General features: G+C 38.1%; 1 protein-coding gene across 11 annotated transcripts in view; it reads right to left on the bottom strand.

The window, feature by feature from the left end:
* Bbx (BBX, HMG-box containing) overlaps positions 1 to 13,620 on the bottom strand; it is a 271,278-nt gene that overhangs the window by 56,464 nt on the left and 201,194 nt on the right. For 10 of the 11 annotated variants that reach the window (XM_004643964.2, XM_023704103.1, XM_004643966.3 and 7 more), the window contains 3 exons: positions 11,721 to 11,801; positions 8,811 to 8,885; positions 1,089 to 1,169 (listed from right to left, as the gene is read on the bottom strand). In XM_004643964.2, the coding sequence (XP_004644021.1) occupies positions 1,089 to 1,169; positions 8,811 to 8,885; positions 11,721 to 11,801 (237 nt within the window). The remainder of the gene's footprint in view (positions 1 to 1,088; positions 1,170 to 8,810; positions 8,886 to 11,720; positions 11,802 to 13,620) is intronic. The other variant, XM_023704104.1, reaches the window with a different exon arrangement.

Here is a 13,620-nt window from a genome sequence, read left to right as displayed (position 1 = left end):
TCCTCAGCTTTTCCTAGAGTTCTCCAGCTGAGTGCAGCCTTCCGACTGGAGCTGAATTCGCACTGCGCAAGAAGCCAGCTTAGCGCCAGACACCAGCGGGCGAGGGTGTCCCCCGGATGTGTACGTCAGCATTTTGGGTCTAGTTTCTATACATCTAATTTATATTTGACTGGGTTTTAAAAGGCTAAAGACAGCAAGTATTTTAAAGTCTTAAATCTCTAAGATACAAACTATCATAAAATTTAGAGATTTTAGCAAATAGGTCATCTCATTAAATGTGATAAATTACAAAGAATTGATTAAAGGACAGTATCACTCATAAAAGAACAGAGCAAGCTCATGGGGATACAAGCCAGAAAAACAAGAAACTAGAAAGCGTTGTGCAAGTGCTTCTGAATCCTGCTCTTTGTGCGTCCTCCTTTACTGTAGCTGTTGAGAAGCTGCTCCTGTGGTTTCCCAGTGCTGAGGACTTTCTTTCCTTCCACACATTTTCCTGAAGCAGTCGCAGCCTGGCATAGAAAGCCACCCCCACGCTGCCTCAGCGACTGCCACCTCAGCGACAGCCACTTCAGGCACCTTCCTATGGAACACACCCCCACTCTCTTAGGGTGACACTACAGCCTGCGATACCTGGGTCACATCAGAAAGACACCTAAAGCCAGAAAATCGAATGTTCGAACATCTTGTGTGAGCTCCTTGTGAAAATAAATAAACAAAATGAAAACCTCAACCCCAATTTAATAGCAATGACTTTTAGAGATTTACAGATGGTCTGAGGCTCAGAGCAGAGGAAAATGAGCTAGGCTATTCCTCTGGGCTCAGGCTGGGCCTAGCCAATCTGCGACTACAACTGACCTTATTTTAAAATACTACCTGTGAAAAAGATTTTGCAATTTTACCAGATAACCTTTTTCAATGCTTAATGATGTTTAGTAGCAAAATTTCTTTTTCTTAAAATAAAGTTTTGAAAATTATATATTACATATTTTATGGTCAAAGTTGAAGTGGAAGAGGGTAAGGAATACTTGTAATTATTTTGTAACTTTCAGCTCTGCAGATCTTATCTCTCTATATTCTTAGTAACTTGCCTCTGCCAGTTGGAAGAGCGCAGACTTCCCACAGCGCTTTACAGGCTCAGCACCACCCAACTTCGAAGTGTTTGAAGAGATCTACATTGAAAACAATTCACATAAAGAATATTAATTTTCAATACCAGACTCATTCATACATCTTTAGGAATTCTGCTTTGTTTTTGAGAATATCATTGCCTTCAAGGACCAAATAACTATAAACATGTCATACGTGGGATGATCACTTTGAACTTCATTTTCTCTACAGTTAGGAAGGAAGAAGGAAGGAAGAAGGAAGAAGGAAGAAGGAAGAAGGAAGAAGGAAGAAGGAAGAAGGAAGGGGAAGGGGAAGGTGTGGCCTTTACAGCTTATTCTAGTTTAGTTCTCTAACCTTAAAGCAAGATGTATATTTCCATTTCTATCTGAGTACCAGTTCATCAACTGGCCAAATATGAAAACAACTCAGAGTTATTTTGTATGAGACCTCTCTGGGAGGATAACAAGAAGTCCATACAGATTTTATTTTTCTGCAAGTCCTTTATGTGTATGATATACAATATGACAGAAGCATGGAAAAATAAGAGGCTATATATATATATATATATATATATATAATGCTGCCCTTGGCTTTGAGAATATGCTTTAATGTACACTCAAAGACTGACCATTAAACAGCAAATGTGAACTGGAAGGTAAGGACCTATGCTACATTGCGGTATATGGTGCACAGACACCCACTACACACTGCATTATCCATATTCTGCAAATACGGATGAACACTGGGCACTGATAAAAGTGAGCAGCGGTGCTCTTTCTCAGCTTTGAATGAAAAATCCTTTTTCAATTTCTAGCCTCAGTAACAACAGAGAAGGATTTTTTGAGATAAGAGTTTTGCTATGTACTAACTGTCCTACCTCAGCCTACGAGGTGCTGAGACTATACACATGAGCACCTCCACGCCCAGCAGGACCCTCGCTCTTGAAGACACTTAGGAACCTTAGAAAGACTCCCGCATCATTAGAGCGGCTATTTTCTAAGGTGTTCACAGTCTTTGTGCTTCTGAATTCTTCCTCAGTCTTGACAGAGCTATTTCTCAACTCAGTTCAGGAGGCAACCTTGCCTGGTAACTATTTCTTTACAGGTGACCCCCTCTTCCAGGTGCCACAGAGATTTTATAGAGTTATCCGTTCCGGGAGAAACTGGGTGCTCTTGGCTAGAATTACACCTGCTGAATAAGGGGCTTTATGGAAGAATCTATTTATTAATAGCTACAGCAACCATCATAAAGGGTCTGTGCTAAGAAAACTGTGAGGATGCTCTCATTGTAGGTGCTATCAGTTTTAATAGTCCTTTCATGTTCATTCCAATCATTTTTTTCATTAGATGACAACTTATGGAGCTCAGTTTTTCTAAAGTTTGGAATATTTTCCCCTAGTTGAATTTTCACTGATAAATGCCACTTTAACTTTTTCTTGCTTTTTTATTTTTTTTAATTTTATTTATTTGTGTGTGTGTGTGTGTGTGTGTGTGTGGCCAGCTCAGCCCACCAGGGGCGGGGCTGGCTGGCATGTGGTGCTGGGGGATTGAACCGCGGTCCCTGTGATTTGCTAAGCTTGTTCTAAGTAGGTGCTTTAGACCACTGAGCCATCTCACCAGCCCAACTTTAACTTTTTCTAGACAAGTTGAATTCAATTATTCACCTTATCACTAGAATAAAAGAAAACAAATACATTAATATCACTGGCTCAGTGAATGAAGGAATAAAATACTGAACACAAATGCCAGGCTCTTAAGTTGAGGTTGTAGTGTATATTAGAAGACAGACCTGACTCCAGCACTTTTTGTTATGTGAACTTACGCAAATAATCAAGACTTTGAGTCTCATTTATTTTACCTATAAAATCCAGACAACACCCACCCCATATTACATTGTGAACATTAGGTTTAATGCTAGTGAGCAGGACAGTGCTGAGGACACATTATGCTTTCAATATGTGCTATAATTATTAGCATTAATGATTTATCATTAACACTAATAGACACAGCATTTTAACAAAATTCCTAAAATGCTGAAATTGAACAGAATTAAAAGTGAAAATATCTGAGGACAATGTTTATTAAATGTAGTGATTTGTAGATTACTAACGCAGTTGCATGATCAAGAATCCTTGAAGGACAGCCACTGGCTGGCGCCAAAGTGCACGCCTCCGGCTGCTTCTCTGATCCTTCCACTGGCTCCCTCTGCTGTTGTCTTCCAGATGTAGATTCTGCTCCTCCTTTCTGTGTTTGCTCACTGCTGTATTATCTTCTATCTAATGCAGTGTATGGGAGCCAAGAGACTCGGTGAACAACTACAGACACACAGATGCCTCCTCTACCTCCAGGTGAATGCACACCTGCGCATGTAGAGGCTCAAGATGGTGTCTAGGCTTTCAAGAGGAACCCCTATGCTCAGGAAGGACAATTTCTCTCATTGCCTCTGGGAGGATTTTTACCTAGTTATAGGTACAGGCAGTGCAGGCTTTTCAATGCATAAGAATGCTAGAAGGCTGACTTCCAGGGAGGAACGTGTGGGGGAGGTTCAGCATATTTCAGCAGGTCAACATTCCATAATGTTCTAACAATAACATTTTCATGGAATGACTTGGCAGTGAGATCTGTTTCCTAAAAATGTCTTTTGACTTCTTAGATTTTTTTTAGGGTGGGGCAACTGCTAGAAAATTGACATTTGTTAATTCTTATGGCCTGATCCTCATCTGGATTTCTCCACAGCATCATTGACAATCCTTTTTTTAGGAAACTTGTCCCTGTGGTTCTATTACTGCACGGCCCTACTTCTCAGGTCACTCTCTGCCACTCTCTTTTGCTGGGTGTTCCTACTATAGTGTTCTCTTAAATGTTTGTGCATGGCTTTATGTTTTTCATTTTCTTCCTACTGGATGGTACTTAGAAATCTACTAACTTCATGATTGTCTCTCATCCTGAGAGTTATGTAATGTCCATACAACCAGTGTTCACTCATACAGGTTAGCAAAAGGATGACTGAAACAGTAGATGAGTCACAGCAAAAGTGCTAAGAAATACTATGACCATGAATGTGAAGTGCTGCCGAGGGAGATGAACACACCAAGGAAACAGGCGGCATCAATCAGAACCAACTCATGTCGTGGTGGAAGTCTTCAGCAATTATCGGGGGGGGGGGGAGTTATAAACACTGTGGCCTGGGAGAAAATGACCTATAACTGCTGAATTAATAAAATAATCAAAGGACAAATGAACACTGTAAGGATGTCTGATCTTTTAAGGAAGTATTAACGTGGCCAATAAAACATACATTGTAATGTGTTCATTGGAGTTTCTATGTAAGTATATATAGTATTTTTATTGAGTGTAATATTCCATAACATATTGAGCATTTCATCATAAATATGAATGCATTAAATTTGAACTTAGTGCTCATATCCAACTGCGACAAAATCTTAAATTTTTTAAGATTATGGTTGTACTTACATTGCCAAGGTAAATATCTTCTAAGAAAAGTTTTCATGTTGAATTCTATTTATCTCATACATGTAAATTAACTGTGTCTTTAAAGTAAATATCTAACTGTTCAACACAAAGATATGCTCTAGGTTTAAGAGCCAACCACAAAGTAGAGAAGGAATGTGTGGCTCAGTCATGGCTTTTAGACTTGAGACATAATGAGGAACAATAGCTCCCTTCTGGCATTATACTTGGCCATCAGTTTTTAGTGAACTAGATCTAAAAAGTGACTGGTGTGTCTCTCTACCTGTAAACAACAAAAGATGCAGATATGAAACTCCGTTCTGAGTAACTTAATGAATCAGAGCCTGGGAAGACAGAGTGATAGCCAATTGGAGGTCCCAGTTATATCTGGATGAAACACGACTGTCAGTAAGAAATGGGGGACAGGCTGAGGTGAGGCAGGAGGCAGCCTCTGCATATTTCCTTCCAGATCCTATAACGCAGAGATATTACTTTCTCTCCTTTAATGCAAACATTCATAAGGAACCCATCAACAAAATTGTGTCTTATTGAGCTTCATGGCTCTATACAGATTAACTTGAATGGACTTTAAGATGATAAGATTTGGTTAGAAGAAAAAAATACCCTTCTCAGCTTGAAAAGACAGAGACACAGGGCTTTATATGAAAGGGAAAAAAAATTAACTTAAGGAAATACTCAGGCCTTATTGTTTTTTAAAATGTGTGCTTCTTGGATAAATGTATTACACAATAAATGACCTCTTTCTAAGGGAAGATATAACTAAGTTTCTTCCTAGAGTTTGTAAATAAAATTAGCAGGAATGGTTTCTAAGAATTTTGTAAGCCTAATCTTAAAAAATGATATTATAAAACTAAACATGTTTAAAACAGTGAACTGTCTCCTAAATTATAAAAACACTCAATTTTCTCTAAATAGGTGACAATAGGATCAGGGCCCTTTCCCTCTTCAAAGGGACAGGGATGTGCAGTAGTCCACTGGGCAATTTTCAAGTATATACCCTCTCTTCTACCCTTTCCCCTTGAGAATAGAGATATGAGAAAGTAATAACAATAATAATTTAATAATTTGGGGGTCAAAAATAACTATAAGAGCATTGGTCGTAATTTGGTTTTTTGCTCTGTTTTCTGAGGCAGGGTCTCACTGTGCAGCTCTAGCTGGCTTGAGCTCACTATGTGTCCCAGGCTGCCCTCAAGCTCACAGGCGAGTTTCTTGCCTCAGCCTTCCAAAAGCTGGGATACAGAGTGCAACTCCATGCCGGCTCTAGAGCACTGGTTATGAACTGTGGTACCCTAAAAGAAAACTTGTTGTAAATACAAATTCCAAGGCTCAACTTTAGGCTTGATATATCAAATTTTGGGAGTAGTGCCTAGAAATCTGTGTTTGAACAAACCTTTTCTGTGACTCTGACATGTTTTAAAGTGTGAGAACCTTCACTATGGACTAATTAGAAAAAAAAATCATGAGGCTTTGTTTCCTCAAAGGTGACAGTGCCTTATGAAATAATTATAAGAGCTTTAGGGATATCACCTCAATAATCACAGCCTATTCTATTTATACTGCAATATACATGCTTTTGCAGACTTTAGTAGATAATTTTATTTGTTCATCTAGTTAGCTCTTGGTCTTATGCAAACCAGCCCAGTGTTGGCCTGATAATAAGGTCAAATAATAAGATGTTAGATATTGAGACTCAGGATTTTGTTTGTTTTATAAGAAAAATGACCACATTGTACATCCCTAGAGAACTCTAAGCTGCTCAATTATAAGACATAAAATTCACAATTAAATAATGCCTGCTTTAATTTGATTAGAAATTATGCAAAATATACCTGAGAAAAGCAATATTCTGTGAGTTGGAAGGAGAGGACTGCACTGAATTCCAAGACATAATAAAATTACACTTTTTTCCTCTGCTTTTTTTTTTTTTTTTTTTGTACTAGGGATCAAACTTAGGACCTTATTCTTGCCAGGCAGGCCCTTATGCCATGGAGCTATCTCCCTAGCCCAAATACCTTGTAAATTTTACTTTTACTTTAGTACCAGGGATTGAACTCAGCCTTGCTCTTGCCAGACAGGTGCCTACACGCTGAGCTATCTGTCTGGCCTCCACTTTCTCGCATTATCACTTTATTTTGGTATTTCATCATGCATGCCTATAGTACAAACCACTGAAACAACTTCTAGTAAGTTCTCACATTGCCAATATCAAGCGTCCTCAAATCCTACATACATTTCATGTCAAAAACCAAAAGCCCCTCGGGATAAGTGCTGTTGAGCCTAGGGACAACATCTGGAGCATCTGGAGATGTCTCCATTTGCGAGTCTCTCCTAAGCAGGAAGTTCTTTTCTTCTCTAGTAGAAAAAAAAAAAATCTTAGTCAAACTAAGAGACAAAGAGAAAACCTTCTGTTCCTTTGAGGAGACTACTGAGCATCAGAATAAATCATTTTGTTTAAGAGGCCCAGAATCTCATTCTGCAGACAGCAGCTCTGAGACAGCAGCTATGATACCGTCCAACTGGCCCCTAGGAGGTGCCCAGGACTTTGGGGGCTCCTGATGAATTGGATGATAGTTATTTCTTAAATACCATTTAATCACACTAATAGACACACACTGACTCCAGCTGAAATGTTCCACAATGACATTTTACATGAGGTTGAATCTTCTTAGTAGTTAATACATATGTAAATATCAGGTGTGTCAAAAATGAGCCATTACACCTTTCTAGTATTCGCACTACAGTGAAGAATTTAATCTGACAAAATATAGGCAAATAAATTCTGTCTAAAAGGAAGTGTTTCTGCAAAGTTGGATGAGCCTGGCTCAGATATCATAAAAATAAATAATCAACACACCAAAATTCTTCTTTTTTTTTTTGAAAAACTTTTGAAAAACTTATTAGCATCAAATAAATTGGTGTCAACACTAGAGAAAAACAAAAGGTATTTATAAAACTTTTTCTAGACAGTGAAAATAACAGCTTGTTTATCAGAATGGAAGATTAGGATAAAATCTTAATTTATTCAGATTCATCAAGCAACTTATTCTTTACAAAGTGGTAACATTATGCTTTTTTTTTTTTTTTTTTTTTTTGCCAGTTTTATAGAAAAGCCCTCAGCAGCTCCTGCAAATACTGGGCAGCAATGTCTGACTCACAGCAGGTCAACTGATGGCACAAAGTCTGTGGCTGACACAAGTGGCCCCAAAGGAAGCAGAACTATTATTCTAGGGTTTTATTTTTATTTTTATTTTTGATGTAAGAGCTGAAAGTAATTTTTTTCTCATTTTCAAAGTAGGATGCTGGCTTATCTCCTACCAAAAGGGTATCATTTTATGTTACGCTATGCAGCACTCTTTACTCAAATGAATCAAAGTGATTCACTAAATCAATATTAAACAGAGTAGTCCTGCTTGTCATCTTCTATCTTATAAAATGTTGGTTAGTTTTTGATGGGTATTTTTGGTTGGAATTAATAAAAAAGAAAGAGGGGAAAGACCCAAAGCAGGCGGCCTGTGTGTGTGAGCCACATACCTGCCGCTACTTGCCACTCTGTGCTCGCTCACAATAAGCACGTGGGCGAGAGGGGCACAGCTCCCCTGGCAAAGTCAAACAAGTCAGGTCCGCTTCCTCAGCAATCAGCCAAAACAAGAAAAAAATACTTTGTAGTGTGTGTGTGCGTTCTCCAGTTGGCAAACCGAAGAAACCTGAGATCCTGCAAGAGCCAACTGGACCTAAGGCTGGGATTAGACCCTAGTAAAAATACTGGCTGCAGCAACCTCACGCTTAAAGCTGACTGCTGATGATTTAACAGATCATACCATTGCGTTGGCCTTGAGAGTTGTTCATAAATTAGCATGTCTAATTCTGGTACTAGAAACATTTAATAAACTAAAATTTTCTTGTTTTTCATGTTGACAGTTTTTCTAAGTGTTTAAATTAAAACAAGGTAAATTGAAATATATAAATTGCTGGCAACTGTCTATTCTAAATGAAACCTTAATGAATGCTTATAAAATGGGTATAAAAGGTAGAGCTGATTTGATAATTATAATAAAGTTAGCAAACAGCCATGAATATTCCGTGCATTAGATGAACAATGCAAGGATCACGCCTAAAGTTCACTGTAGGTCACTTGAAACCCCATTTCAGTATTTCCCGAGCTCCAGTATTCCGAGACCAACAAGGAGTACAGGCAGGTGGGGTGGTGTTTACCTCTGCAAACTGGAACAAGGCCGATGCTTGGCACTGTTTTGTGGGAGCCTCAGGGTGGGATGTACTTGAAGATATCTGAAAGAGAACAAGTCATTTTTAATGCTCCAAGACATTTCCCTCATTGGGCTAGTAGATTCTGCTGTGCTTCTATTGTAGAGACTGATAATGATTAAGACACGAGTGTCATCATCCTTGATCCCTTTAGAAGGAAGTATAAATGATAAAGCAAGGCAAGGCCCTGTCTACAAGATGTTCGGGAAGAATAAAGAGCCTGGCTCCTCTGCCACAACCCTGGTAACGGGATTAGGTATGCATCAAGTAGCAGTTAGAAGGGTCTTAAAATGGATTTCTTTTTTAAAGACATGTATTTAAAGGCGGAGGCTGCGCGTAAGGTCAGGCACATGGACATCCAGTATTTCAGACTGGATCTTAGCTCTGTTACACGACCTTGGGCAGCTCAGACAAACTTTCTGAGACTTACTTTTCTGATATGCAAATTCATGTAATTCTCATTTTATCAGATTATAGTGAGGGAAAAAAGACTACTAAGCAATAAATGCTTCCTTAATCCTAATACTAAAATTATAAATCACTTCTCAGAAAAGTGACTTTTAGAAAAACTACGGACTATGTAGGAATATGGTATCAGAGAGTTGTTGCGGATGATGAAGAATTATTAGAAATACTAAATTATTGACTTCCCTGTTGAAGCCATTAGGAAAATTTTAATTCTACATTTCTTTTGAATTAACAGTAAAGTAGATACAAACAAATCACCATGAATAGATACGATCTGACCAAGTGTTCTGAAGATATTCAAGAGTGACATTAACGCTGGGACAGGGCAGCGTGACTGCAACGCTAGCACTCAGGGTGGAGGGTCACAGTTCTGAGCCCAGCCTGACAACTCAGTAACTTAGGAAGACTCTGTCTCAAAATAAAAATTCCCCAAAGGGGTTTAGGGTAGGGATATAACTCAGTGCAACCCAGGGATACAGCCCTGGGTTCAGTCCCCAGTACCATAAATTAAAAACAAAAACAAAACAAAACAAAAAAAACCCCACTGGAATTTCAGAGGTCTAAAAGTTCAAATCACATACACAGTAATTTCCAGGGAATAACACATGAATATGAAAGACCATACATATGCCCCGTGGGGAAGTACTGGGAAGTATAAACTCAGTAGGTCTTGCTTCAGATATTACATTTCATTCCCATTAATCCTCCACAAAAGATAAAACAACAGATGCAAAAGAAACGGCACTTTATAGCAATCTCACACAGACAGAAAGAGGCAGATTATGAATATTATGAGCAGATATATATGTCTGATCTTGGTGCTATCACCAAGGCACTTAGAAATCCTATGAATAGTCTCAAAGGACAGCAAAATGTACCCGTACCAAAAAATTTAATACTAAAAATACGATTCCCCTATAAAACTGGGAAATTCAGGCAAATTCTAAGAAGGCAGAGAGTAAGCGAGAATATGCAATAAAGGACGATTCAAAGGAGCAAGGGGAGACCTGGTGGCCTAAGCTTTAAAAGAAAAGTCAAAGAGCTCATATAGAGTTCCAGGATAAATGAAGGTATTTGGGGAAGGGGTTTAATCTCTAGACTTGATAGCAAGGGTACTGCGCTCGGCTACACCATCTCTCTGAACCAGTTCTCAGAGGCATCCTGAGGCAAACAGGCTGTCCCACACCAAAAGAATTTTCACAATGCTACCTCATGCTATAGTTTCGGGGGGTGGGGGCAGGGAATATACTTTTCTTTTAAAAATGTGTTTAAAGAAAAAAATCTCAAAACAATATGATAGGAGGGTAATGATGGCTAATACACTGTGTATTGTTATCTTTAAATTACTCAGAGTATATCAGCATTTAATCATCCAAACAATATTAGTACGAACCTATCTTTTCAATGAACTAAGAGAAATCAGTAATACTACTCACCAGTGATACTGTTACTTAGGTAGCAATACCTACCTTAACTGTCCTTTACATATAATTTTTTTCTTCTGCCTTTCCCTTCCTTCTTTTTCCATTCCCCCAAAACAGTTTCTCTTTCTTTTTGAACTTTCTTCTCATTTCATAATATCTATTGTACATTTGGGATCACATTTACTCTTTCACCCTCTCACACTAGGGAGACAATACGATGTGTACACATTTGCATCTGGGTTATTTTACTTACGAGTATGGCCTCAAGATGCATCTATTTACTTGTAAAAGTCTCCAGTTTATCCTTCACTATGGCTGAATTATACTCCATTATACAAAAAAATCACATCTCTTTTTTATCTATTCCTTGGTTGATGGGCATTTGGGTTATTTCCAAGATATACCTATGACAAACTGTGCACTATAAACATGGGTGGGTACACATATAGTGCTGTGGTACACTGGTTTTAACTGCTCTGGAAATACACCCAGAGGGGGATTAGCTGGGTCAAATGGGACTACAAATCCCAGGGCTTTCACTTTGAGCTATATCCTGACCCCTTTTTTATCTTTTTCTTTCTTCCTTTTATCTTTAAAAAATTTTTTTTAAACTTTGAGACAGAGTATAACTAAATGTCTTAGTTACTCAGACAAGAGCCATGTGTGATTCTGTCTGCCTGTTTATTAAATTAACATGTAATAAATAAGTTCTAATAATTCTTAACCTTACTACCCATGAATAAAAGTTAGTGATGAAGTTTAAGTCTAGAAGTATTTAGTATAATTTAACACAAGGTTTCATAAACACAGTTATTCCTCAGGTAAGCCTTTTGGAATTCTAAGATTTGACTACTTTCTGACTTAGGGTTATCTGAGCTAAGTCAAGTTCTTCGATGTCCTGCCACCAGCCCACATTTAAGCTCGTATTACCATTTGCTCATGAGTAGGAATAAACTGCAATACTTACCTCGGCAAACTGAAACAATGGTGACTTTTGACGCAGTTCAGGAGATTCGGAAGCATCGGGCCTGCAGGTACCAGAGGATATCTGAAACACAGGAATGTGGCATGAAGCACCCCAGGAATAGCTTCTGGAAGGCAGAAGACAAATGCCACCCAAAGCATTTTATATTAACAAAAGAATGGCTTTCTTGTCTTTATGTTGAGGCAACACTGTAACAGAAAAGTAGCTGGTATGCAGTTTTATACAAGTGACCATTCAACTGCTAAATAATACAAAAAAGGGAGATGGACGGTACCTCCCTTAAAGAAACGTCTACGAAGATGCAGTTTTATCACTTGGCTTTCTGCCATCACAGCCAAAGAATGCCTACTTGTTTTCTGTCCTCTGCTTCTTTCCTCAGTATTTCCTATCAACTTGGCTACATGAAAACATGGGCCAGACCTGACAGTACTCTTCTAAGAAAATAAAACTAATGTCAAATACTTGTTTTCCACGGTTTTCATGTACTTAAAACACAAATCCTAATTTCAAGAAGTTTAGCGTTTACTTAAAAGCAATTTCTCTTCTATTAGGTATTTTCTATTATTTACTATTTGGTAAACATTTAGTCTCCTATCTTAACTATAGCTTAACCATTGACAACAGCCATTGAAACAGCACTAAAAAATTCTATTAATCAAGTGTTCTCCTCAGGATATACATTTCCTCTTTGATCTCCATGCTAGAACTCGTCCGTTTCTACACTAGGATGGTGCGATCGCTTGGATAACTGTAAGGCAAAAGTCATAGGAGTCACAAAATATTAGAGAGGCACAGATTTAATTACCCCTGATCCAACATCCTCTCATTTCATACATGAAGGACCTTTGGGGCCAGAGAGCTGGAGTGACACACTCCCTACTACTCAATAGTCCCCTTATTCTTTAATACTACCACAAACATAGATATTTATATATGGTTCGTCTTTCCAGGAGTTTTGTTTAATGTATTATTTCCAAATCTCTCTGGGTACACCACAGATTTTTAATAAGCATTTGCTGAATGAACTAATGAAAATGTACAACAGGTTTTCTAAAACCCAAATCAGTATGTTCTTTTCGAATGATAGTGTTAGACTGTCTATGCAGAGATAGTTGTCTTTCATTTTGTTAAAAACACATTTTAACAACTTGTTTTCTAACTAAAAATATCCATATAAACACTTTAAAAAGAGCAGAAATACTCCTATAATGTTACCTACCAAATATAAGCACTGTGAACATTCTCTCTATATATTCTGTTATATATGTAGATCTTTCCATGAAAATAAATATTGCAATACAGTTATGAATGCTCATTTTCAAGACTTTTAATTCTAACAGCTATGTGTGATTCTATTAGATGGCTGCATTCTATGGGAAGAGCTGCCAGCTATGCTCCTGAAAACAGCTCTCAGTGAACTTTCATTACACATGGAGGATGTGTTTTTCTAGCAGTGTCACAGGCCAATGACCAGGAGCAAGCATTTAAAATTTTAATTGTCACCTCTGGATTTTTAAAGAGTAATGACCAGCTTTTCATAGTGACAAACATCACAGAGAGGTACAGAATCTTTAATTAATTTGCTACCTGAGGTTTGGCTGCAACATTTGAGTCCCTTATCGTCACTTGACTATTTGGTGTGGTAAGCCAAATGTCCCATCATGGACACAGAAAATACACTCAAAAGAATGTTAACCAATCCTGAGATTAGCAGGCACAGAGGTTTGGAAATTCCTTTGCTGGAAAAAATCTTTATAATTTAGGGATAATATAAAAACTACACTTCCCCGGTTTACAAAGAAATCCTGTGCATTTGGCCTCTGGATATTTAGGGAAATAACCAAAACTTGACTTATAATCCAGCTTGGAACTGAGTGAAGAT

The sequence above is a fragment of the Octodon degus genome, unplaced genomic scaffold, assembly GCF_000260255.1.
Source record: "Octodon degus isolate 3935 unplaced genomic scaffold, OctDeg1.0 scaffold00187, whole genome shotgun sequence".
NCBI lineage: Eukaryota > Metazoa > Chordata > Mammalia > Rodentia > Octodontidae > Octodon > Octodon degus.
The sequence above is the reverse complement of the archived record's forward strand: the minus strand, read 5'-3'. Positions and strand labels throughout refer to the sequence as shown.